Raw genomic sequence first — 26,571 nt, 5'->3', positions numbered from 1 at the left:
ACTATTATTCTTATATTTCTTTCACAATATATTATATAATCAACTTCGTTTTTTCTTCTATGATATTTTTATGATAGTATAGTCTTTTAATTACATCCAAATTGAAACTTGTATTTTAATATGATTTTAATATTTGTATAATATTTGTATTTTAAATGATTTAATTCAAACTAAGCTATGATTCAAAGAATATAATTATTTTTAACAATTCGAATTATGCCAAATATTATAGATTACTATTTCTATTTCTATTATTCTATTCATTTTATATTTATTATTTTTTATCATAAAAAAAATTATTTCAATTTTTTTTCATATATTTTATATTTTTTTAAATGTATTTTCAAATATATTCTGAAAATATACACTTATCATTAAATCTGAAATGAAAAAATTTATTACTGATATCATGTATTTAATATCATGTATTTAATTAAAAATGTATTTTGTTAAATGATTCTTACTTTTTAATGAAAATTTAAATTCTATTTCAATTTTTTTACATTCAAAATCTTCAACTGTTGTATATATGACAGATTTTACTCAAGTTAATTTCAGATCATTATTTATTAGATTTAAAATAATTCTCAATAGAAAAAAATAGAATAAATTCGAATTTCCTTTCTAATTAAGAGATTTAGAAAGTTATTAATTTAAAAATCTTGTTTAGCATTCCAATTATCCAATGATCCATTTAATTGAACATAAGTATATCAGTATACTATGCCATAAAACAGTTCAAGTTGTAACACAATTTATCTTGATTTAAATTTTTCTTGAATAGATATATTCAATTTAATATTTGATAATTTTCTTCAAAAAGTAAAATCGAAGATGAAAACTCATGTTTATCAATTTAGATAAACTAGTCTTGATATAATTGAGATTACTTTTAATGATATATTTTAAATGTTTTTAAAATACATAAAATTTTTTGAACATTTAATTTATCTGACACATACTGTACTTTCTTATTATCTAAAATAAATTTAGACTCTGCCAAGTCTTAGTCAAGTATCAGTTAAGATGACATAACGATGTAACCTCTTTTCCATTTAAAAAATTTTGTCTTTATCACATTTTCTGAAATGTATCTAAATACTATAGAATTAGTAATTTAATCCTTCATCTTTTTCTTTCAAATAAAAAATTTCAATAAAAATTTATTCCAATTTATTATCATACTTAAATATAATTGGAAACTTATTTTCATAAATTTATTAAATGTTATCGTTATCTTGAATATAAATTTGATATTTATACTAATATATCAGACAACTTTTTGTAAATATAATAAAAATAATATTCATACGATACATACATGTTCAGGTATTTCATGGTATGATTTTTCTCCATAGAATAGGAAACTTATAGAATTCATATAAGAATAAAATTGTCTTCAATTTCCTGAAGCAAAAATCACAAACATCCAAAACAGCCAAAACAGGTACATTTAAATAACGATAATTTGAGCATTTCCATGAATATAACACTACCATGCTTATTAAACATGCTTTAGCTGATTTTATATTTAAATTATTTGAAATATATACTAATCCGCCCCTTTTCTCATTGTGAAAAAATAAAACGATCGGCACCTTTCCTATATTCCTTTGTCTCCTTTTTCCTATAAGATCTACATCTTATATGTCTTGATAAATTATAAAAATATCAAGATCAAATGTAACTTCAATATATATTTATTAAAATTAAATGTATATCATTTTTTGTAGGTCTAAAATATTTAAACGTAAAATAATAAACAATGATATATATTACAATCAATTTTACTCTTCTTTTAGCAGAAACTTGTTCCCATTGTCAATTAAATTTCTTCAGCAGCCGAATGAAATATATTATATCATGTTTATCTATTATAATTGTGAATAGTTCAAATAGTTGAAATTGTAGAATTATTTTCTGGTATTGCATATTGCATATAAAATATATAGGATATATCTCCATTATTATAAAATATCATTAAAATATATAGCATCCACTATGATGAAAGATAAATATAATATTAAACCTGCAGCTTACATAATAATTTCATCTATTTCTCGATTTTCTTAACACTATTTAATGTTTATTACAAGTCATTTATCATATTAAATTGTTACCTTCAACCAAAACATACCTTTTCTATTTTAAAAATCGGATTTTTTTTACCTTTTTTTTTTTTTTGATCAATATTTCATGTCAAAAATGCAGTTATATAAATAGATATATAAATTATGCGATATTTATCAAGATTAAGTTATTCATATGTATCCAATTAGGACCAAAATATATTTTAAGTGCATCTTTATATACCTCGTCGATTAAATGGATTCTCTCTATCCAAGCTTAGCTGAAACATAATAACTCCCTCCCACCCCTACAACTCAGAACTAAATCATTCTCATCAACATACCACTTTGCAACGAATCCAACAAGTTCCAGGAATAGAAATAACTGCTTGTAGTTGTTTAGTTGTACACCATGAGTACGAAATTGGGTATTCCTGTAGTACAAAACAAACACCCGAACCACAATATTTCAAGAAAAAATATTTAAAACAATTATAAAAGCATGATACTTCACATTGCATTTGCAACCATGTGTAGAAGAAATTAAATTCCTTTAAACAAACTTCAAATCAAACCTTTACTTCAAATCAAACCTTTACTTGCTTAATTATAATTATATAATTAATTGTAAGCAATTTCCAATAACGTCCGAGAATCATTGATGATGTATTTCCTTGGAATTTAAAAACATTAAACAATTTTGTTTTTTAAAAACATCAAAATATAAAAATATTATCTACATGTTATACTTAAAAATTTAATTTAGAAATATCCTGCTTGCTCATCCTTGTATTACTGCTTCCCTACTATCATTAAAAAATTTTTTCAGAGTATTCATTAATTCCCAATGTAGTTTCTCGTATCAATTGAACTGTAATATAAATCAGTCTCTTTACTTCCATAACCCTGTTGCATATCACTTATCAGGAATCTTTTTTTTTAGCTGTTAATCTAATAATACATGAAGTTCTTCTTGCTCTACCACCCAATGAGTAAGTGAAGTAATATCAAAATCTGTGAAAAGTAAGCATCCAATAATGACTCCCAAAAAAAATGTATGTAATATAATACTAGTAAAAATTTATAGCAATTTCCTATTCAAATTGAGCTTTTTATATTTTATATGCATGCCTATTATTAAAATTAGTTGTGCTACTTGCAATAACTCGCCTTACTGGATCATCTAAATTCAAGAAAGATGTGTTTAATTTACTCCATACCTTGAAACTTTTATATATTTTAATTCAAATGGGACAACATATATGTCTAGTGTCCAGCTTGATCAACTTTGAACAGGATTATTAATAAGCCAGGGAAACCCATATATAGAACTCAGTTGCATAAACATTGGAAAAATTTTTCTGGACCTGAGAAAATATATTTGCACAGGTAACGAACAGAAGGGATTAGCTCACCAAAATAGAACTTGCTCGAGGTTGCTGCAGTATGTCACAGTAAGCCTATGTATATCGCGCATCACATTGATTTTTGAATTAGTTGATGCTCGGATGTTCAAGATACGGAAGCGCGAACATGAGACGTTTATGTACGACTTGATCGTGGTGTGCAAATTTCTAAAAACAAAGATTTTGCCCCTTTGTTTATCCCATACCAATCCTCTCACCATTCCTTATCTCATATATAGACAGGCCAAATAGTGTCGCCGATGACGACCAACAGCCTGGACACACGTGCGGGACACTCTTGCGTTCGACAGAATTTTATGTAGTATGCTGGACTGAAAAGGATTTTTGGCATTAATATGGCGATTTAAAAATCATAGGAAAATTATTAACATTTTCAATTTTTATTATTCTTTTTTATTTTTTCCGCTGCTGTTTTGCTGTATCACAATATTTACAAAACTGTTAATTAACATTTATAAATAATTACAAAATCTACATAAAATTATTCTTTCATCATTAAGTAAACATTTAAAACGCTATTAAATCTATAGATTAATTGACTACACAAATTTTCTTTAAGCTATATAAGTACATATTTTTTATGTAAACCGCCATACTTCTGAAAAAAAAAAAATATCGAATCAAACGCTCTTTGAACATGTTTGACGGACTCGATTGGTATATTACAAAAAATTGCAAATAGAAATGCATTGGTTCCGATACAGTTTACAAACCAAACCAATGAAAGGTGTAGAGACTAGAGAACATGGGGTCCCCAATTCTGCGGTACGCCCAGCATCGCTGCAAACAGCAAGTTCCTCCGCCCGTCCCAATGCCATCTCAAACGGTGAGACTGCAAGTAAAAAATATCCAGATATACCACCAGGATAGTAATGTGACTTCTATTCCCACAGCACCGATGCGACGGTACTGCATTATGGTTCGAGTTTCCATTTAGTTGTTAAATGTCAACGTTTTGTGGACAAAACTGCTAAATATCTTCTTTTTAAACTGGATTTGACGCTGACGCAGGTTTTTCAGACCTGATCACTCATATTTTATTTATTCCTTCATCGTTGCAGTGGTACTTTAATTTGCCCCAATTTAGACATGAAATTGTCTAAACTACTTAATTCAGGACATAAAGGACCTTGCCAAGGGTTATTTTCTTGGCACGACTTCGAATTTTTAATATCTCCATTATTGTAGAATTCACAATTTGAATAATCCGCATCCTTTAGAAATTGTTTTTTAAATTGCTGCCATTTTGAAATTCTAGATAATTGCTTGCTGCGTAATTCATGTTCAGCTTTGAAAAGAGCATATGTCAGTACTGCTTCGATCCTTAAATCACGTTTGCGATTTCGACGACACATCAGTTTTTTACAGCGAACTCTACTAATCCAGTTAGCCAATTGTTCCGTATGGCTTGGTTTATCGATGTCGATTTCTCGAGGTCTCGAAGTGGCCACCATGCTTCGTAATTTTCTTAGTTGATTTTTGTAAGTCCAAATGTCCTTCTTTCCAACGTTGGCGTCGTAATATTAATCGAAACTAACTTTCTTGAGAAATAGGTTAGCACGAAGTATTGATTGAAGAATTTTCACGTTCTTTTATAACTTTTTTTTAACTTTTTCACCTAATTATTGAATAAGTAAGAAGTACACCAACCTGTATCTGGCTCGTGTTTCTTGTAGAACAATGGAAGAAAGTTGCACAACTACACACAAGACTATAAATCACCGAGCAAGATACAGCCTTCTCCGTTCGAAAATGACTCAGGAAATGCCTTCGTGCGCGTTTGATGGCGGCTTTATATACTCCGTAGCTTACCGTTATGTAGTGTTCTTACGCATGATCAATAGAAAATAGTTCCTTGAAAAATTTTATATTAGTGTTATTCTTTTGAAAATTTTAAAAAATAATTATATGCATTTAAATTGTAAATATGTATGCGATATTCTTTATAAAAAATTTTATATATATTTTGCATATTATTTCAAAATTTTTTGGTTTTAGAAAATAACTTATGGCGTATGAATGCGTTGTATGGTCAATTTCTCACCAATCACATGTATCGTTTCGTATAACGTCATATACGTTTCCTTTGCAGATCTTTTCCAATGTTGCCAAATCTTTTCACATTGTTTCGATCAATGTTTTTTAATATATATCTATATATTTTCTATAATTTTCAAGTTTATATATTATATGAAAAATATATTATTATATTACAAAAAATAAAAATTTAAAATACCATTTATGAATTTAGAATTATGCAATAAAAGTAATTAATATCAAGTAAATTTTAACAATATTAAATAGATCTTATTATTTTAATTCAATACTTGTAAAAAATAAAATAAATAAAGAAATTTCTTAATAAATTTAGGAAGTTTGTTATGTAAATTATAATAATAAATTATAAATTTTATACAAATATTTTAAAAATCTAAAATCACATTCAATACACAAATAAATATGAACTTTTAATAAATAATTATTTTTTCAACAATATTATTAAAAAATTTTAATGATAAAAATAAAATAATTTTATATTAATTTAAAAATATTTAATTTTCTAGAAATTAAAACGTGGCAACATTGTCAAGAATAACTGTTACGCCCAATAAATGTAAGATGCTTTCCATTCTGCGTCTTATTTTATAATATAGAATTATTTTATAATATAGAATAAAAAAATTGTTTTTTGAAATTTATAACTTTAAAATTCTATGAAAAATTTATTGATTAAAAAAAGTAATTTTTTTATACATTTTATATTATGTATTATTAAAATAAAAAAAGTAAAATATAATTTTTAAAAACAAAAGTATATTAATAATTTTTTTTTTATAATTTTTCTTTAAATTTCATATGCTATTGATAATTATTTTATTTAATTTTTTGTTAATTGATACAATATAATAAATACTTATAAAAATATTTTTTTTCATATTTTCGTGAGTCATAAAACATTCTTGAATCATGACTATTGAATGACGCACGTATTCTTATTTTTGCAATATATATCATATATATATATATATATATAGATATCTTAAATATAAATGTAATTTTCTAAAATTTGTATTAACATGGGAACAAGTATATCTATATATATTATACATGTATATGCCACATAAAAGATATATATATGTATAGTATATTACCTAAGATTGGATTATATTTATATCGTACGTATTAAATATATGTAAATGTATACTTATTTATTTAATTTATTTGAATTAAATAATAGTTATTAAAGATATGTAAATGTTATTAAACGAATTCATAATTTATGCTTAATATTTATTGTCATATATTTTTATTGAATATAACAAAGTGTCAGGTATAAGGTTTTCTTTAATTATTGAATACAAGTATGTACATATAATAAAAAAAATTAAAATTTTTATATATTAGGTAGGTAAGTAATAAATAATAAGAATGAAATAAAGATAATTAATATAAAATATATATATATAAAATAGATATATACATATTTATAACATCTAATATTATTCTTGAACTGATATAACCTTGATTATCATTAGATGATCAAAGTATGGCACAATAATTTAGCATAATTATTGAAATATACTTTGAAATATATGTATTAAAACATATATATAAACGTATAAATATATTATTGTTTTTGTTAGGCAAAAATTATTTATTTGAAATAGAAAAGTAAATAAAAAATTTTTACTCATATATTTTATATAGGAACACTTACATATTTTTTTAAATTAATTGTTTAAATTAATAAAATTATAGCATATTTTAAGATATTATATTATTTAATCAATTTCATATTTGATTTAAATAAATTTATATTTTTCCTAGAAACATGTAATATTAAAAAGTATAAAATTCATTCTTTAAAAATGAGTTAACAGAATTTTGTATATTAAAATTTAATGCCCCTAAGTATATATAATATAATGATATTTTAAAGAGTGCCCATTGTTTAGATAGAGAAATTTTCCATTTTTCCCATACATTTGTACAAGATTTCAGTTTTTCTCCATATACAGAATGTATACAACATTTTGACATTTCTAACATTCCTGACATTCTTGATCCTGTATTGAGCGAATATTCAATGCAACGCATAAGATCATTTGTTTTAAGAATTAACAACATTTGTCTGTTTACTTTGTCTAATACATTGCTAATTTGTGGTAATAAATTTGGTATTTCTCTTTGAAATTCTTCTTTTTCTTGTATGTCATATTTAGTTTTTTGGACACCAGCCATAATTGTATTCCAAGATCTTCCTGATACCATACAAGCTAGTAACCCATACAAATCTGTAACACCTAAATTAGCACAATGTGTTTGCATTGCAGTTTTATTGCCATCAAATATTGCCAACCAAAGTTTAGAATATTCCCATCGAAATTCATTTGAAAGATTTGCATACAATCCATGATCTAAAAGTATGATTTCTGCTTCATTATTTTTCTTTCTAACTAAGACATTACCAGGATGTGGATCTGAATGTACGAATCCCACTATAAATATCATGTGACTATAAAGCCGGCCTAATTTACTGCTAACTTCATATGGATTTAAATTACTATTTTGAATATATTTTAAATCATTAACTTGACCTCCTTTTACAAATTCCATTGTTAGAACTCGTGGTGATGAAATTTCCCAATGTATTTTTGGTATTTTTAACCAATGATAATGGGAAAATATATTTTGAATTTTTTCTGCATTTTTTCCCTCTTGAGTGAAATCCAGTTCTCGAGGAATATTTTTTTTAGTTTCATCAACAAGCCAGTCAAATTTAAAATCAGGAAAAACTAATGATGTCAATTTTACTAAAGTTGACATAGTTTTTATATCTACATAAGAATTTGTTTTAACTGATCGATGTTGAATTTTAACAGCAACAATACCACCATTTTTTAATACAGCTTTATGAACTTGTGCTAAACTGGCAGTACCTAAAGGTTCAGGATCGATACTTTCAAATATTTCATATGGATCTTTCTTGAAATCTTCTTTAATAACAGTAAGTATATCTTTAAATGATGATTGTGGTGCTGAGCTATGTAATACCCTCATTGTATTAACATATTCTTGTGGCAGTAAATAATCTAGTGCACCAATATGTTGACCTACTTTTATATAAACACCTTTATTAGCACAACAAAGTTCTAAGAGTTTTTGTGCTCCATATTTATGTACTTTTGATTTTAAGTCAACATATTCTTGGGTATTTGGATTTAAATTAGTTCCATATAATTCATTTTTATAATGTCTTCCAATTATAAAAACAGTAACTACAGCACGTCCTAGTCGTACAATACCTATAGATCCCAAATCATATTCATTTGCTCTTAAAGATGCTAATGTGCCCAATCCAAGTATTCCAAGAGCAGCTCTTTTTAATAATTTTTTGGATACAAACATTATCAATTAAAAGTAAAATAACAAAATTTTTGTTTAATTTTATATATTTTGGATCTGAAATTAAATAATTTTAAGTAAATAAAATTTGTCTATTTTAATATAATAATCATATAAATAAGTATTTATAACCTTTATAAGTATTAAATTACTTTGTGGTATAGTCGAAATTATTTTTTTTCCTCAGTAATAACTCCTTACCACATAAATGAAATAAAGTATAAAAAATTACGTAATTCACTTATGTCTTTCTAAGTTACAAATTGTTCATAAATTTCGGAGATCGTAATAACCTAAACTATGTGCATGTAAAAGATGTGACAAAATTTATGTATTAAAAAATGATATTTGAGAATATTTCAATTTTTAAATTTTTTTTTTAAAAATATCCGATTAATTTTATTTAGTATTTGTTTAGTTACTTGTTTTTTATGGAAAGGTAACATGATAACCTGTTTTCGTTTCAAAACTGTTAACCTTCGCTCACATGGAATAATCAATTTACATTGATCATCGTTTTTCTTTACATATCGATGTTATTATTTCGGATATCGATGAAGTTACATTTCGATAAATCTTATAAATCATTAGGTTTACTCTTTTGTTATAATTTTTTTATAATAAAAATTAAATAAATATTGGATATTATCAATAATACAAATTTATCACTATGATTAACAACAAAAAATATTCAAATATTTTATACATATATATATATATGTATATATATATGTATACACACATATATACACAGACACTATATATACATATATATATATATGTGTGTATTTCCTTTTTTTGATAGATACTAATATAATTAGCATAATTTTTCTAATATAAATAACATATTAGATTATACTTTCTACTTTTATTGATATGTTACACATTATTGCCATTACAAAATTTGATTACATATTATACTAATAAATATTTACATTAAATGTTAACATCATTAAGTTTCTATTTGTCCAGATGCATGTTCTATTAAGGCTTTCTAAAACAAACAATAAAATTTTAATTAGCATAAAATAAAACATAATACTTTATTTTATTATTTTTAGAAACATATTTCACCTTTATCACTGGGATAGCATTTGTCAATTGTAGTCCCAAACTTCGAACTAAGACAATAGGAGCTGCTGTTCCATTATATAATCGATGCAATGCATCAATAGCAAACATTATTGGAACATTATATCGCTGTCTTAATGTTTCATATTTTCTCAAATACATTACGTTTCCTATTGGAACTCCACTTATAACAGCTTCTGCAAGAAGTTGAACTAATACTGTTATATCTCCAAATCCTAAATTTACACCTTGACCAGCTAATGGATGAACTCTATGTGCTGCATCTCTGAAATATTTTACATAAAAATTATCTATTACATCAAAAAAATAAAAATAATTATATAATATAAATATATTAATAATATATAATTTCATAATATAATTTATTATTTCAAATATTTTTAAAATTCATATTTTTTTTATTTACCCCACTAAAACAGTTCCTGTTTGAACATAAGATACAGAATGACCGAATTGTAAAGGAAAAGCTGCACGAGATCCTTCGGAAATAGCAGATACTGATGGTTGTAATTGTCTTACTACACCAGTTTGTAACGACAAACCTTCAAGTAATTGTTGAAGTGCTTTCATACCACTTTCAACTATACCATCTTTTGGATAAACTTTCCATAAAGCATTGTTTATATTGTCAACAAATTCTTCTTCAGAAACTTTTAAAAGTCTTTTTGCTTCATCTATTGGCAATGACCATACAAGAGAACTAAGGTCATTTGTTAACTATAACCATATACCATAGAATTAAAATTAATGGTGTATTTAATTAGTATTAGTTTATAACAACAAAGAATATTACTGGAAGTAATGCTATTGGCCCACTTGGTAGAAATCTTTGCCATGCAACAATATTTTCACCAGGCTGAAATAAAAATATAATCTATATAATATTGACATAATATAACATTTTTATGATGACTTACCTCTGATAATTTAAGAGTAGCAACTATACCCATTTGATTGTAATCCCATTTCACATATTGTGTATTCATTGTTTTACGTACCAATGAATTTACACCATCTGCTCCTATCTGAAATTCCAAAAAAATATAACTTTTAATACTATTTCCTGATTCAAATAAAATTTATCATAATAATAAAAAATAATTGAATTAATTTATAATATCAAAGAAATAATGATAAAGATAATGTAAGTATATTATGTTAAAGGAAGGGGAACTACAGAGAAGGAGAAAGACTAACAACACATCTAGAAATAACTTCAGTTCTGTTTCACATTTCAGTGGAAATCTTGAATCTTATTTTAAAGTGCTTTATATTTTTTGTAGAATTTACTATCTTCATAAAAATTAAAATATTTTTATATATTTTTAATTATTTGTTACAAATATTTTAGAAATATTTTATATTTGTATATACATATAATTATATTTAAATTATCAAATTAAAAAACAATAATTTATGAAAAAAGTTTAAAAAATTGTGAAAAATTATTTCTTAAATCTTAATATTTGTTCTATGTATGTATTAAGAAGAAAAGAAATAATATATACATATAATTTTTTTCTATAAAAGTTATTAATTATATATAGAAATATATATATTATTCTTTAAATAAAATTTTTAAGTACAAAATTAAATAAATTTTAATTATATATTTTATATTTATAAAAAGAAAAAAAAATTTAGAAATTAAAATTTTCTTTTACTGTGTATGTATGTGTATATATATGTATATATATGTGGAAGTAGTCAGAGCTAAATATATGCCTTTTATAAACATCAAGATTTGATTTGAACCATATTGATAATTGAAAATATAGTTTTTAAATATTTTATAATATATATTTTATAATATAAAAATAATATATATTATATAATTTGTGAATATTATATAGTTGCAATTTTTTTATATTAAAAATTATTATAAATAAAATTATTTTATTAAATTATTAATTATTAATCTTATATTAAATTATTAAATAAAAAAAAAATCAAGATAGCATGTCAATCTTAAAAAAGAAACCACTTCTAAATAGATTTCTGAATAATCGTAATTCTCAAGAAGAATCAAATGTTATTCCATCACCTTCTATTGCTAATTATACAGTAAGTGAATAAACAAATTTAAATATTATTTGTTAATTATCAATAATTTTAGAAAAATTGTGAAGATATTTGGATGAATGATATGGAAAAAAGCAGTATAAGTTCCGAATATAGTTCTGAACCTGTTATATGTGATATAAAAGAAAGACAAATAATAAATCAACAACCATGGAATATAGAAGAAATTATTTTGGCTCTATCTAATCTTCCAGCAGGAAAGCAAGCACTTTCTGTTATTTCTACTCTTCATGGAGATAGTTTGAATAAAGTTTTAGATGAATATTTGAACACTGATTATAAAAACATCACAGAAGATATTCACAAAACTACCATATCTTTATTTATAAATAAGTAAGTAAAGTAATTATTTATTCATAATCATAAAAATTATACTAAATATAATTCAATTTTCTTATGTATTGTATTTAATATAGACGCATACAAAATAATTTATTAGATATTGAAAATGAAGCAGCTATAAATACAACTGTTCCAGAACTTTTTTTAAGATGGCCAAGCACTTGTCTTTTAGTTTCTTGTTATTTAGGTCATATAGATATAGTCAAAGCTTTATTGACTAAAAATGCAAAAGTTTCAGTTAGAGATAGTGATGGCAGGTATGATAGATAATAAAAAAAATTTAATTTTAAACTAACAATTCATTAATTTTATAGGACACCATTACATTTGGCTGCATGTACAGCTTCATTAACGATTTTAGAAAAATTATTACAATATGGAGCAAATCCATGTGAATGGGATTTTAGTAAAAAGTATACACCTTTACATTGTGCTGCAGCTACTGGAGATCTTGCTTGTGTTAAATGTTTAATAAAATCAGGAGCAGATGTAAATGCTGGAATGTATGGAAAAACTCCTCTTTATTATGCTGTTTTAAGTAATGCAGTAGATTGTGTCAAAGCTTTATTAGAAGCAGGTGCCTCTCCTAATAATCCACAGGTTTATATTTATAAATATTATAATATTTTTAATTATTATATTTTTCATTTTGATATTTTTCAATTTGATAATTAAATAGGTTTATACAGAAACGCCATTGCATGTAGCAGCTGGTTTAGGTTCTATTGTATGCACAAAATTATTATTAAATTATGGAGCAGATGTAAGAGTTCAATTTGGTTCTATGAGGTCCACTCCATTACATCTAGCAGCTGAAGAAGGTAGTGTTGAATGTACAAAGTTGTTATTAGATGCTGGTGCAATATGTGAAGCAAAAAATGCAAGAGGACAAACACCAATGCACTTAGCAGTTTTATCTCAATCCATGGAAACTTTAGAAATACTTATAAATATTGGTGCTAATGTCAATATTGAAGATAATGATGATCGTACTCCATTACATGCTGCAGTTGCAAAAACTACTAGAGGAATAGATTTAGTGAAAATATTACTCCAGGTTTATTTATTATTTAAAAAGATGATATAAAATTATTTTATGTGTAAATTTATAAATCTTTTTATTTTAACAGGCTGGTGCTTTAATCAATAAAGCAGATAAATTTGGTTACACACCTTTACACATTGCGGCATTAAATGAAAGTTCATCAATAGTAATAATGTTATTGTCAAAAGGAGCAGATGTTACTGCTAGAACAAAAGGTGGTATATCTGCATTAAGTTTTATTGTACGTAGAACACCAGATGTATTGCCTCGATTTATTTCTCGCTTAGATCAAGCAATTTCTTTACATGATCATGAATTAGGTGATGTTGATTGTGAATTGAAATTAGATTTTAGACCATTGATATCAGGTGGTAGAGGAGAAACTGATTTGATGCTGTGTCTTGTGGAAGTTGGACAGAGACATGTATTAAAACATCCTTTATGCGAAAGCTTTCTTTATTTAAAATGGTTAAGAATCCGTAAATTTTTTTTATTAAATTTAATATTTCACTCCATATTTGTCGCTTTTCTTACTGCATATATAGCAATTACATACTTGAGTAATATTGAAAATACTGAAAAATTTAGAAAATTATTTTTTTGGCTAGTATTAATATTTACTGTGACATTAGCTAGTAAAGAATTTTTTCAAATGATTCATGGTATATACAGTTATATTAAAAGATGGGAAAATTGGCTTCAATGGAGTGTTGTATTATTATCAAGTATTGTATTAATTATTCCAATACATGAGTGGCAATATCATGTAGCTGCTTTGGATATTTTATTAATTTGGATAGAATTAATGACAGTGATTGGAAGATTTCCAATTTTTGGCCTTTATATACAAATGTTTACTCAAGTATCAATTAATTTTTTCAAATTCCTAGGTGCTTATATATGTCTTATAATAGGATTTTCCTTAGGTTTCAGTGTATTACATAAAAATTATGATTCATTTAACAATCCATTAATTGCTCTGTTAAAAACTATTGTAATGATGTCTGGAGAATTAGAATTTGAGGATATATTTTTTAGTTCAAAATCACCAATTTTATACTCTGGCACTGCACACTTAATGTTCTTAAGTTTTGTCATTTTAGTAACAGTAATTTTAGCAAATTTGATGATGGGTCTTGCAGTATCAGATATACAAGAATTGAGAAGATGTGCTGGATTAGATAGATTAGTACGTAGAGCAGAATTAGTAGCACATTTGGAACATATGTTATTTTCTAAATTGTTAGATTATGCACCAAATACAATAATGAAAGCATGCAGACAAGGTGCACTTTTGTTACATCCACCACATTACTGTACAATTCATATCCGTCCTAATGATCCACGAGAAAAACGTTTACCACGAGAATTAATGAAAGCTATCTATCGTTTAGTAATTGAAAAAAAAAATCGAAATATGAAAAAAAAAATGCCTATATATAATACATATAATATAGAAATGGATATTCCTAAATTAAACCGACTTTATAGTACAACCTCTAGTGACAACAATCAACAACAATTAAATGAAATAATAGATGAATTACAAAGATGTTTTTACAATATTAGTACACATTTAGATAAATTAATTAGCAAAGTTGAAAGCATTGTTAGAGATTGTAATAATTCTAGTACATAGTAAATAATATTTAAAATATTCATTTATTATTATATTTTTTACTTACTAATAATTTACTTTTATATTTCGTTCCATCTTGTAATTGTATTACTGCATTTTCTTCTTGTGTTTTAGGTAATTTAATATTTTCAACTTTGGAATTATAAATTATATTTACATTTTCTTTGTCTGCCAATTGTTTATTTACAGCATGTAATAATAAATCATTTTCAACTATATAAGCAATTTCTTCAGTCAAATAATCTTCATTAAATACAATCATAGCATCAGAACATGCATCCCAAACCTACTATAAATTTCATATTTAATTGTAATATTTGTATTATTACAAAAAATATAATAAATTAAATATTATTAAAATATATCTTTCAAAATATTTTCATTATTCATCATCTATCATTATTTTCATTATTTTAATACCTGCATTTTTCGTACTGTAGAATAACGTTTTGCTTCAATATGTTCCCAAGCTCCTATACTTGAAAGTAAGCAACGTGTTTGTTTATTTAAAGCAACTACACGATTGGAATATTTTTCTTGTGATTTATATTCATGTTGTTTATTACTTTCTAATAAGAGAATCTTTTTACATTCAAGTTTTCTATTATTTGCTATTACAAAATATAAAAAAATACATATAATTAAAATGTAATTTACATATAATTTTTAAATAAAAGAAAAAGACTAACCTATTGCACATGCCAATGTAGATCCAACCATACCACCTCCAGTAATAATAATATCATAATTTTCATGATTTTGTGTAGAGATAGAAAAAGGTTTTGCTGTAAGCATTGATCCATTAGAAATAATATATTTACATCTTTTTAAAGTTAATGCTAATACATCACAAAATATCATTGCTTTTCCGAAAATCGCCATTTTTGTTTTCTATTATATTCAATACAATTTATACCTAAATATTTATATACATTTATGGTATACAAACTGAAATTATTTTAAAAGAAATTATATTAAAATTATGCTAAATATAATGGACGATGCCTCTTTTAATCTTAATAATACAAGATTAATTTACTTATTCAAATAATTTAATTAAATTATTTAAAATTTTTTTTATTTAAAAGTTTTATTTTAAAATTACTATTACTAATTATGCGATTTAGTAGCGGAAATATAGAATTATTTCTGATTAATAAATATGATTTACACTCTATGAAAAATAGTAAATAGTAATAGTAAATAAATATTTTTCAAACTTCTAAGAATTCTTATTGGTCGTTTGCATTTCATCTAAATTGTATTTCATGATTATTTAATAGTATTTGTTAATTTTGTAATATTCTATGGAAATACATCTATAAGTTTAAGTTTTTTTTATAATTATAGTAATACATACATAAATTTATTTATTTATTTTTTATTAAAATTAACTCATTTAATATTTGCAATCAAATTTACATAATAATAATTGTTTTTAATGCTATAAAATATTTTAAATGTATACATTTAAATATATTTAAATAAATTCATTGAAATCGAATTATAAATAAAATAAATTATTTAAATATTTTTTAATTTTTATAAAATTTATATTCCTAATTTATATTCCTAATTTAATTTAATTTAATTTATATTCCTAATTTTATTTTTTAATTATTATAAAAAACTTATATTAATACTTTATTTTATTCACCATGGTGACGAATATAGCAAGGTTATATTGATCTTCTCTAAAAGATGTTTATTTGTAGTTATTAGGATAGTGTAAAATAAAGAATCGAATTTAAGTTTTAAAAAATGTATATATGACAAATCTTATATAATAAAAATAAATTAATAATTTTTTATTACAAATTATTATTTTTTATTTCTGATTTTTATATCTATCTTTTAATATATTGTAAATTTCATCGTAAAATTTATAGGTGAGTATTGATATTTGCTTATACGAAAAATATAATAATTTAATTTTGTACAAACAAATATTTTAACTATTTTATCTTATAACATATTATAAACATATATTGATATATTTTACTTAAATATTGATGTAAAATACAAGTTTTTCTTCGACTTAATTATAATTATTATTAAACTTAAATTATTATAAACTTGAAATATTTTTTGTACAAAATGTTTAAAAAAAAAAAAATTAAATTTTCAGATTTTCATTGAAAATATATAATAATAAAAATTTATTTATTATAATAGGCAATGACAGAACATAAAGGTACATCTTTTTATAATTCTTGTGTGAAAGTTCCTGTAAATCCTTGTAATAGGCAACCAATTCCTTCTTATGAACGTCTTGAATCTAAAAAGAATAAAGAAGATAATGATTTTTATAATAGATATAACATGAATTTTATAAAAAATGATCACTTTGTTACTGAATGTAAGATATCAAATTCTACAGAAGATATGGATATTTTTTTAGAATTTCTGGATAGTATACCAGATTATGGTCAAGTTCATCATTTATCAAATGAGCAGTTTAAACAAAAAGTAGATTATTTAAAAAGGAAACAAAAATTATTATTAAAAAATTTACAAAATTCTCTGATTGATCATAAAAATATAAATGAATCTAAATTTTCAGTATCTAATCAAAAATTAAAGTTCAAAAATAAAAATGATATTAATGATTTAATATTGAATGGTAAAAAGTGTTATTTAGAAGAATCTTCTAGTCCCAGTCCATTACTTTTTCTTTCTAGTAAACTTAATGAAAATGAAATGTCAGAAGATCAGGATTTCTTAACAAATAGGTATATATGATTAGGTAGAAGTGAATTTCTTTTATCTAATTATGGCTGCAATTGTGTTACCATTTTTAAATGTAGTAGAAGAGATAAGGAAAATGGAACTGAATGTAAGGAGAAAATATATTTGAATAATAAAAATTGGAGTACATGCAATAAGATAAATACCAATGATAATATTGAAAGTGATATAGATAATGCAGAAACAAGGAGCTTACCAGCCAATATTACAAAAGAATGGCATCCTACTGTACCTAAGCCATTTAATTTTACTTTAAGGTAATAAATTATATCTTTTTATTTTCTAATAACAAATTAATTGATTTATTTATATTGGATATAAAATAATAATATATTATATATTTTAGGGAGGAAGCAGAAAAGCACATGAAACATATTAAAATAGAAGAACAAAAATATAAAAATATGAGAAATAATAAAAAAAATGTATGTAGAAAACGACGTGTAAGATCGATTCCACTTACATCAAAAATTCCACTTTATGATAAATTATTGGCTGAGAAGAAAGAACGGTTTGCTTTTATATATATCTTATGTTTATATTTTTCACACTTTAATCTTTATTTGTATTGTATATAATAATTTTATTTGTATATAATAATAAATTTACAATTATTATAAATATTTATCTTTTAGAAGTCGTATAATTCGTGAAGAAAGTGCCTTAAATTTAATGTCTCAAGTACGTCCTTTTAAACTCGAATGCGATCGTCGAGCTTGGAGGTTTTTAGCAAGATCTAGCCCAGAAATTTATAGTAAAAATGTTAATGTGAGTACAAAATTTAAAGCTAAACCAGTACCAAAAAATCTTTTCAGTACAGAAATATATGATCGCATGCTTGAAGATGAATATGACAGGTAAATATAATAATTTATAAATTTATTATTTTATGAATCGACTGTATAATGCGTTACAATTTTCAGACAATTACAAAAACGATTAAGAGCTGCGCAATTAATGAAATCATCATCTTTGCCTCCGTCGATGGCGAGACGAGAACGAATCAAATCTGCGTGCACACGTTTACAAAGTACATTTAAAGATTGTAACAAAAATATTGAAAATAAAAATGTTTCGCAAATGTCAAATAATAATTCAATGTCATTAAAAAGATGTAAATCTGTGATGCCACTTTTGCCTATACGAGGAAATAATTTAGCAGCAATTTTAAGATGTCAAGTGTCACGGTATTGTAAAATTATACAAAATTTCAATAAACGTTTATTTTTAAAATTGTAATGAAAGAAATTTACACTCTTTTATTTACAAAATATTTATGTTTACAGAGAAAAATTAGAACGTGAAATAAGAGAAAAAATGGAAGAGAAGCATCGAGAACAAGCTATAAAAATTAAACAATCTTTGATTGGACGTAATCCAGTATGGCGCGCTTTGAGATCTGCAGTGAGGTGCGATTTTTAAAAAATTAGATCGTACTTGCAAAATTTTTTCAATAGTATGTTATATAATAATAAAAAAATAAAAAATATTAATATTGTATATATGATTATATATATTTATATATAAATTTTCAATTGTAAGGCACGAACACGAAAGAGATCTTAACATTCGAACTTTGCTTCGTCGTGATGAAGCACGTGAACAGGCAGAACGTCATCGATTACAAATGGAAATGATGTTGGATCGTGTAACACAAATACCAACTCTTTTCGAACGTCATTCTCAGGTGAATAAAATTGATTTCTTTGAAACTATAAAATAAATAAAACAATAAAGATCAATAATAATAACAAAGGAATAATAAAAACAAAGGAAATTATTGTTTATATAAGAATATTTTTTTTATAGAGTTATCAATCATTGACTCAGACACAACAGAATGTTAATAATTCAAAAATGTTACAACAAAGAAGAAAAAAGAAAGAATTGAGTATCATGAATTCATATATAAATTACGAAAATATTTCTAAATCAGATTCTGAATCCCTAACTAGTTCTTCGGGTAGTCTCTTATCAAATCAATCTTTAAATTCATCAAATACATCTATATCACAAATTTCTGAAAAATCGATAATTAAATCTCAAACTTTACTTTCAAAAAAGAAAACTAATCGCAACCAGTTAAAAGTTTCAATAAAAGAAACTGCAGAGCTTATTGAAGATCAAAATGAAAACAAAAAATTATGCAATAATGAATATTTAATCTCTAATGATGATTGCAATAAAAATACATTAATACAGAGTATACATAATAACCAAAATACAGAGATAATTACTAATGTTCAATAAATAATTATTTAATTAACATTTACTAATCGCAATTTATTGTAAAAAGATAGAGAAAAGATAGCCAGAAAACTTTAAATTAATAATATTAATAGCTTTTAGCTTTTTGTGTGTGTGTGTGTGTTTAAATAAATATATAATTCATAAGATTTTATTTTAATGTTAGCAAAATTAAAATATATAAATATTAATTATACAATGTGATTAAGTAATTAATATATTTATAAATCATATATGATCATAATATAATATTTATAGCAAACAATTTATAAATAAAGAGCTTTAATATTAATAATATTAAATTAATTGTCAAAATATCTTTAAAATATCTTACATCCTTACTTCTAAGAATCTATAAATTTTTAATTCTAAGAATCTAGTATATTATTAATTGATATATTCAAATTTTCGAAGACTCAAGACTGGAATATTCATATTTCATGATAGCGATGATTGTTATTAGTCAAAAATAACTGAAAATGTTCAACTTTTTTCATTTTAGGAACTTTAGGATATTTGGATTTATGTTTTAGATATCTTTGAAATAACAATTAACAATAATTAACAATTAAAAAAAATAATATATTAACAATATCAACAATAATTACATAATTAAAAAATTAAATTAATAGCATTCTTTTTTTATGCGCTAATAGTATTTAAAATCCAATCCATGTAATACACAAGATTAGTATAAACTGCAGGTACTCCTTCTAGACCGCACTTAGTGGGTCCAAAACTAACAAGTCCGTATTGAATGTATTTTAGATTATTATTATACATTCCTGGGGCTTGAAGTGGTCCACCACTATCTCCCGAACAAGAATCCATACCATTTTTCCCACCTGCGCATATTTGTTTATACCAAATTTGTGTTTTTCTTTCTTTATATACTTGTGCACATTTCTCTATATTTACTAGCGACAAATGAACTTGTAACAATTCTTGACTACGTAATCCAAGTTCAGTTGTACCCCAACCTGTTACTGTTACCTAAACATAAAAATCAATTGATTTTATGATGAAAATAATTAAATAACTCGAGAACATGTTCATATTTGATTATCATATTTACTTTTTTTTGAGATAAGATGGCGGCTGATCCGATTGGCATGCAAATCGGTCGAACATTTTGCGGTCTAAAATCAGCGTCGTTGTTCAATCGTACCAGAGCAATGTCATTCTGTAATTTTCCTCGTGAAAATTCTGGATGAAAATGAGTCTTCTCTATATCGAAATCTTGATATTTCTCAGCACAAACAACTTCAAGTTCGTCCGCTTCTTTCTCACAATCGCGTTCAGTTCTAAAATTATGCTCTCCTAATCGTACTCCGATTAATCTGAGTTCTAAAATATTCGATCAACACGAATATCACATTATATTACGGATTAAAGAAAAAATAAATCAGTTCATGTTATAGTCACACTTACCAGATGGTAACGATGTAACACAATGAGCAGCAGTGAGTACGTATCGTTTATTAATCAGTGATCCCCCGCATCGAAATTCCGGAATTAAATTTCCTGTGTCGTAAAAGAGTAACGCCATCCATGGATAGTCAAATATCCCGGTTGTATTACCACCGAAAATTTTTTGCTCCGTTATTGGGCCGCATATATCATGATTCAGTAATGATAAATTCGGATGATTCGTGACATTCGGAGGTTCAGAAATTGCAGATGACTTTGATTCATCTATTACTGGATTCTAAGTTAATTATATTCTGTTGTTATACATTTCCTTCTATCTGATTAAAGTTGAATGTAATAATTATAAAAAAATGTTTACCTGTGCTTCACAACATACTTTTGAATAATTGCCATTGAATCCACAATGAAAGCTGATCAAATAATTAATAGATTCTACTGATACTGGTCTTTGTTTAAGAATTTTTACCAGTGGTTGACAATCACGTATATCGATGCAAACACCAATTTTTTTCTGTGGTGTGGTACATCTATCTTCTATAAAAAGAATCCTTCGTTTACGGAAGTGGATTACTCGGATTATCTCGAACTAACAATAAGTTCGAAGTAGATCTCTTATTGATACTACGAAAGGAGAAATGTCACGTATCAGTATAGTTAGTATTCAGTATAGAAGTGTCTCTCGTAAGCGTATTCAGTTATTGTATAAAATACTAATCACAATCAAGAATGAAATAATAACTTATAACGTATATACTACGCACATTAGAAAATTGATATCCATCAATTGAACAAAATTTTTTTTTCCTTTTTTTTCTTTTTTTTTTTTTTACAACAATGCTATACCAATTATTTTCCTTTCTGCAATAACTTTGTTTGTTGATATTATTTTTTTACTTGACAAAAAGGAAAAATAATAATTTTCTTAGTGATAAATTTGTATTGTTCGGATAATGTTACACGATTTTATTGAATTAAGTTTGTTATTCCTTCCGCTCATATGACAAATAGCAAGAAATACTAATAAAAATAAAACAATAAATAAGAACGATATTAAGGAACAAGAAAATAACATTGGATTATTCATATAGATAGAAAATTTTAATCCAATGACAATTTCTAATATTAATGGTCAATTTTTATCCGATAATAATTAATAATCAAACGAAGAAAATTATTGTTATATTATTAACGAAATTTTACTTACGTGCACCAACCCCGCATAAGATTATAAACATGATTAAACATAAGTGATTAATCATATCGATTTCGAAGTTATTGTTTTTTTTTCTCTCTCTTGAAATAATTTTGAAAGACGATATCGTATTCTTCGTATTCTTTAAGGATATTCACAAATTTACAATTTCTTTCTTTATCTTGAATTGACTTCTTTTGTCGGAAGAAAAATTATGATAATTCAAATAACAAGATTACATATAATTTTTTTTTTTTTAAATCAACGATGAAATAGAAAAACTGGTTTTGCAAAATTGTTTACTTGTTACTTTCGAGAGTACAGACTCGTGTGAGAGTCTTCGCTCAACTAACTGCTATGATCTACCGAGCGAGTCTACTAACCTTCAATTGAAAAAAGAAGAGAGAGAAGGGGTTACGAGGAAAATTCTCAATTAATATGATTCGTTATATCGGAACGATGCTTGTTTTGTTTTAAAACCGATTCATTTTTTTTTAAATAGACAAGTTGTTAAAACACTGCAAAAATAAAAGATATATAATTTATTCGATAACCGAGAAAAGCGTCAAACTAAATATTCTCTTACTATTTTATATATATACTATTTACGTATTTTATATTATTTTTTACATTTATAAAATATTTATCTCTAATTCTAAACAAATCTTGTCATTTTTTTCTTATAAATTGAAATTTAATTAAAATAATTTTTTTAATTTTTTTAATGGAATTTCCAATTTCAACATGAAACATAGATTTACGTCAATTTCGCTGTAAACGGGTAATTTCTTCAGAAATTGATTTCCGCAGAATCAATTTCGAAAATGAATTAATTTTAAATAATGAAAGATTTTTATTTGCAAACATATATAACGTAAAAATAATTGCATCACGCGTATTTTACGTGATGTTTTCTATGACCTGTATAATCGATAACCTTTAAAAATCATAAAAATGATAAAGTCATTAATAAATCATCAATACATAAATCATCATAACTATTCATAAAACATTAGAAAAAAAGAATATGGGAAAATTTATTCTTTCATTTGTTTTGAGCAGGTACAGAAAATAAATGGGAAGATTAGAAGAAATTTAAATACAAAAGATCAAGGTCTCATTTTACTGAGTATCCAAGGTACGAAATCAATTGTTCTTGTATAAACGCCAGGCCATCCAAACATACCGCAAGGCAATGGTCCGAAGGAAACAACACCGGCGACAATCCATCTTCCATTACCATTCCGTTCTCTCTCCACGGTCATTAAAGGCCCGCCCGAATCTCCTCTACACGAGTCTTTACCTTTTTGTCCCCCGACACAAATCTGTCCATAACCGAGCGATACTTGCACATTATCGTAAGTCGATTGACATTGTTGTTTATCGACAAAAGGCAAAGAAACTTTTAACTTCACGTTTGATGATGAACCGTTTTCCGTCTTTCCCCATCCGGCAACGAACAGTTTTTGTCCAAGAGAAGAAGTGGATGGTAAACAAATAGGTTTTATGTAATTGGTGAATGTAACGTCGCGGGATAATCTTAGAAGTGCGATATCATATTTCTGATCTCTCGAACGTGGTCGATAATTTTCGTGTGCCATTTGTTCTTCGACCCCAACCGATATAGGTTCGTCCGCGCAAATTAAGGTATTTTCATCGTCCTGAACACAGTCAGGATTTGTATCGGTGTTATATTCGCCTAGACGAACGCTTTCTAGACGCCATGTAATTGGTAAATCTTTTCCCTTAATGCAATGCGCTGCCGTTAAAACGTAACGTCGACTGATAAGAACTCCACCACAAATTGTAACTTTTCCATTCGCTGAAAAGTGTTAAGATTTTAAATGTTAATATTACTTTTTATTGTAAATTTTTTAAATGATGAATATTTTATATTTTTTTAGAGAGAGAAAAAAAAAAGATTTACGTTTGGCGTGTTCCAGAAGTACCATCCAAGGGAATTCATCGAGCTCTGTAATTTCTCCTCCTATAATTCTTTGAGACAAATCACTTCCACAATCGGTTGGAATCAAAGAATTGTTGGAAAGATCATAGTGTAAATTCTCATCGTCGATATTTTTATCGGTATTTTGCTCGTTTTGCTCTTTAGAGTTTTGATTCGATTTTATATCATTTTCATTATTGTCTCGATACGTTGTATCGATATTTGTATTTTGAATCGGACAACAAACTTTGGGATTATTACCATTAAAACCGCATTGCAATTGCCTTAGTAAATCTATAGTTTCTGATTTAAGGGGACGTGTTTGAAGTATGTTCAATAATTCTGGACACTGACGTATTATGATGCATCTACCGATTCTGCCATTAATTGACGTACAAGTTGATTGTTCTTGATTTTCTAAAAAAAAAGAAAGTTGCAAAAATGAAAAAAATAACATAATTAATTATAAACAAATATATAAGATATATATTTTGATTTTAAAAAATATAAATTTTTAATAATAAATTCTGTATGTAAATTCAATATAAATTCTGTATATTCAATCCGTTATATTTACATATAACATATTAAGATTCCAATGACAGCATTTCATAATTTTTTAATTTCATGCTATTCAAAGGAAATATATCAATTAATTATAAATATATACATTCTATAATAATCTTGTTACAAATTGTTGTATAGTTTGACATTATCATTTTTTTTTTAAATTTATTCAAATATATGATAATGACAAAATTATTTAACGAAAATATAATTTTAATTAAGAAAAGAAAATTATTTGAATAATTAAAAAATTAATTGAAAAGATAAAGTTAATAACTTACGAGCGACTGCATAACTTAGTATCATCGCTTGAAAAATAGTTAAAAGAAATAATTTAATCATTTTCGATATTATCGTGAAAAAAAATTTTGTGAAAAAAGATAAAATAATGAATTTCACTTTTATTATTTAATTATTGAGAGTTCAATATGAATTTCACATATATTTTATAACGTTCATTATGTTCGACATTAGGATACCGACTAAAGAATAGATTGTTGATGAAGCTATCGAAACAAAGGTCGACTGGTTCTCCCACTATTTACATCTTTATTGAATTTTTTTAATTAATTATCTTGAGATTTTCCTTATTAATTTCCTTCTTTTCTCGTATATTATATTTAGTATTTTTTTTCAAATTTTAAGATTAGAAATATTTGTCTATACGTATTTTAAATTGATTCAATCAAATTATTAAAACTATATTTTATATATTTTCAAAAATATAAAATGTATAATAAATATATTTATAATGTAAAAATTTATATTATAAGATAGACAATTTATATTATGGAAAATTCTACAATATTAATGTTAAAAAAATATTAAATACGCACAAAAAAATGATTACATATTTAATATTTTAAATAAATATATATAAATAATATATGATATATAATAAAGATAGAAGAAAATTAATATATTTTTAGAAACATACAAATCATTATATTTTGCTGTGTTTGTATAGTTGTATATATTTTATTTATAATCGTATTACGAATATTATTATATCAATAATATTTATCATTAATGAAGAAATGAAAAAAAAAAATAATAAGTTTTAAATAATATTTGAAACATATTTTATGTTTCTTTCATTTAACGAAGAATTTTATATTAAACAAAAGAACATCTTGATATTCTTTTTGGTTTTTGTTTTATAATAATTTTGAGTTTTACATCGTAATGTAATAAAATGTATGAAAATTTTAAAATAAAAATTGAAAATGACTATGAAACATAATATTTGTGAACCGTCTTTACCTATATTATGCAACTCTATTAAACAAAAGAAAATTCGGAAAAATGTAAGATTTATTTTTATCTAATTTCTTTTTTT

The 26,571-nt window shown here is 24.7% G+C and overlaps 6 protein-coding genes and 1 long non-coding RNA gene across 9 annotated transcripts; 2 read left to right on the top strand and 5 right to left on the bottom strand.

Moving 5' to 3' along the window:
- Nucleotides 1–2,197: 2,197 nt before the first annotated feature.
- Nucleotides 2,198–5,387, bottom strand: LOC122715367. The gene is made up of 2 exons (XR_006346816.1): nucleotides 5,147–5,387; nucleotides 2,198–4,328 (listed from the first exon to the last, which is right to left on the bottom strand). It is a non-coding gene; the product is annotated as an uncharacterized LOC122715367 (long non-coding RNA).
- LOC122715366 lies at nucleotides 4,335–5,140 on the bottom strand. Its single transcript, XM_043937504.1, has one exon. It carries the CDS (start codon nucleotides 4,948–4,950, stop codon nucleotides 4,546–4,548), a length of 405 nt encoding a protein of 134 aa, XP_043793439.1. The 5' UTR covers nucleotides 4,951–5,140; the 3' UTR covers nucleotides 4,335–4,545.
- A 1,931-nt stretch (nucleotides 5,388–7,318) lies between the features above and the next one.
- On the bottom strand, nucleotides 7,319–9,575 carry LOC122715362 (aarF domain-containing kinase 1). 2 transcript variants are annotated; one of them, XM_043937501.1, is made up of 2 exons: nucleotides 9,035–9,575; nucleotides 7,319–8,959 (listed from the first exon to the last, which is right to left on the bottom strand). In XM_043937501.1, the coding sequence occupies exon 2, from the start codon at nucleotides 8,903–8,905 to the stop codon at nucleotides 7,337–7,339; it is 1,569 nt and encodes a 522-aa protein (XP_043793436.1). In that variant the 5' UTR covers nucleotides 8,906–8,959; nucleotides 9,035–9,575; the 3' UTR covers nucleotides 7,319–7,336. The 2 variants fall into 2 exon arrangements, with proteins under 2 accessions (XP_043793436.1, XP_043793437.1); XM_043937502.1 differs by having other exon boundaries at nucleotides 9,055–9,575.
- Nucleotides 9,576–9,750: 175 nt separating this feature from the next.
- LOC122715363 (ubiquinone biosynthesis monooxygenase COQ6, mitochondrial) lies at nucleotides 9,751–16,006 on the bottom strand. The gene is made up of 8 exons (XM_043937503.1): nucleotides 15,792–16,006; nucleotides 15,523–15,713; nucleotides 15,149–15,388; nucleotides 10,912–11,019; nucleotides 10,788–10,850; nucleotides 10,401–10,711; nucleotides 9,977–10,259; nucleotides 9,751–9,896 (listed from the first exon to the last, which is right to left on the bottom strand). The coding sequence occupies exons 1-8, from the start codon at nucleotides 15,982–15,984 to the stop codon at nucleotides 9,855–9,857; spliced, it is 1,431 nt and encodes a 476-aa protein (XP_043793438.1). The 5' UTR covers nucleotides 15,985–16,006; the 3' UTR covers nucleotides 9,751–9,854.
- LOC122715361 (transient receptor potential channel pyrexia) lies at nucleotides 11,852–15,142 on the top strand. Its single transcript, XM_043937500.1, has 6 exons — nucleotides 11,852–12,058; nucleotides 12,111–12,409; nucleotides 12,493–12,675; nucleotides 12,733–13,018; nucleotides 13,098–13,475; nucleotides 13,549–15,142. The coding sequence occupies exons 1-6, from the start codon at nucleotides 11,954–11,956 to the stop codon at nucleotides 15,100–15,102; spliced, it is 2,805 nt and encodes a 934-aa protein (XP_043793435.1). The 5' UTR covers nucleotides 11,852–11,953; the 3' UTR covers nucleotides 15,103–15,142.
- Nucleotides 16,007–16,774: 768 nt separating the features above from the next.
- On the top strand, nucleotides 16,775–20,200 carry LOC122715244 (protein FAM161A). 2 transcript variants are annotated; one of them, XM_043937277.1, is made up of 9 exons: nucleotides 16,775–16,991; nucleotides 17,278–17,834; nucleotides 17,913–18,107; nucleotides 18,197–18,361; nucleotides 18,486–18,707; nucleotides 18,774–19,037; nucleotides 19,137–19,259; nucleotides 19,393–19,537; nucleotides 19,660–20,200. In XM_043937277.1, exons 2-9 carry the CDS (start codon nucleotides 17,281–17,283, stop codon nucleotides 20,098–20,100), a joined length of 2,109 nt encoding a protein of 702 aa, XP_043793212.1. In that variant the 5' UTR covers nucleotides 16,775–16,991; nucleotides 17,278–17,280; the 3' UTR covers nucleotides 20,101–20,200. The 2 variants fall into 2 exon arrangements, with proteins under 2 accessions (XP_043793212.1, XP_043793211.1); XM_043937276.1 differs by having other exon boundaries at nucleotides 17,910–18,107.
- A 458-nt stretch (nucleotides 20,201–20,658) lies between these two features.
- LOC122715212 (transmembrane protease serine 9-like) lies at nucleotides 20,659–25,695 on the bottom strand. The gene is made up of 8 exons (XM_043937197.1): nucleotides 25,514–25,695; nucleotides 24,648–25,082; nucleotides 23,833–24,542; nucleotides 22,733–22,874; nucleotides 21,887–22,062; nucleotides 21,529–21,805; nucleotides 21,173–21,444; nucleotides 20,659–21,090 (listed from the first exon to the last, which is right to left on the bottom strand). The coding sequence occupies exons 1-8, from the start codon at nucleotides 25,572–25,574 to the stop codon at nucleotides 20,740–20,742; spliced, it is 2,424 nt and encodes an 807-aa protein (XP_043793132.1). The 5' UTR covers nucleotides 25,575–25,695; the 3' UTR covers nucleotides 20,659–20,739.
- Nucleotides 25,696–26,571: the final 876 nt, after the last annotated feature.

The sequence above is a fragment of the Apis laboriosa genome, unplaced genomic scaffold (assembly GCF_014066325.1).
Source record: "Apis laboriosa isolate Shangri-la unplaced genomic scaffold, ASM1406632v1 scaffold34_cov151, whole genome shotgun sequence".
NCBI classification, from domain to species: Eukaryota; Metazoa; Arthropoda; class Insecta; order Hymenoptera; family Apidae; genus Apis; species Apis laboriosa.
This window is presented reverse-complemented; position numbering and strand designations above follow the sequence as displayed.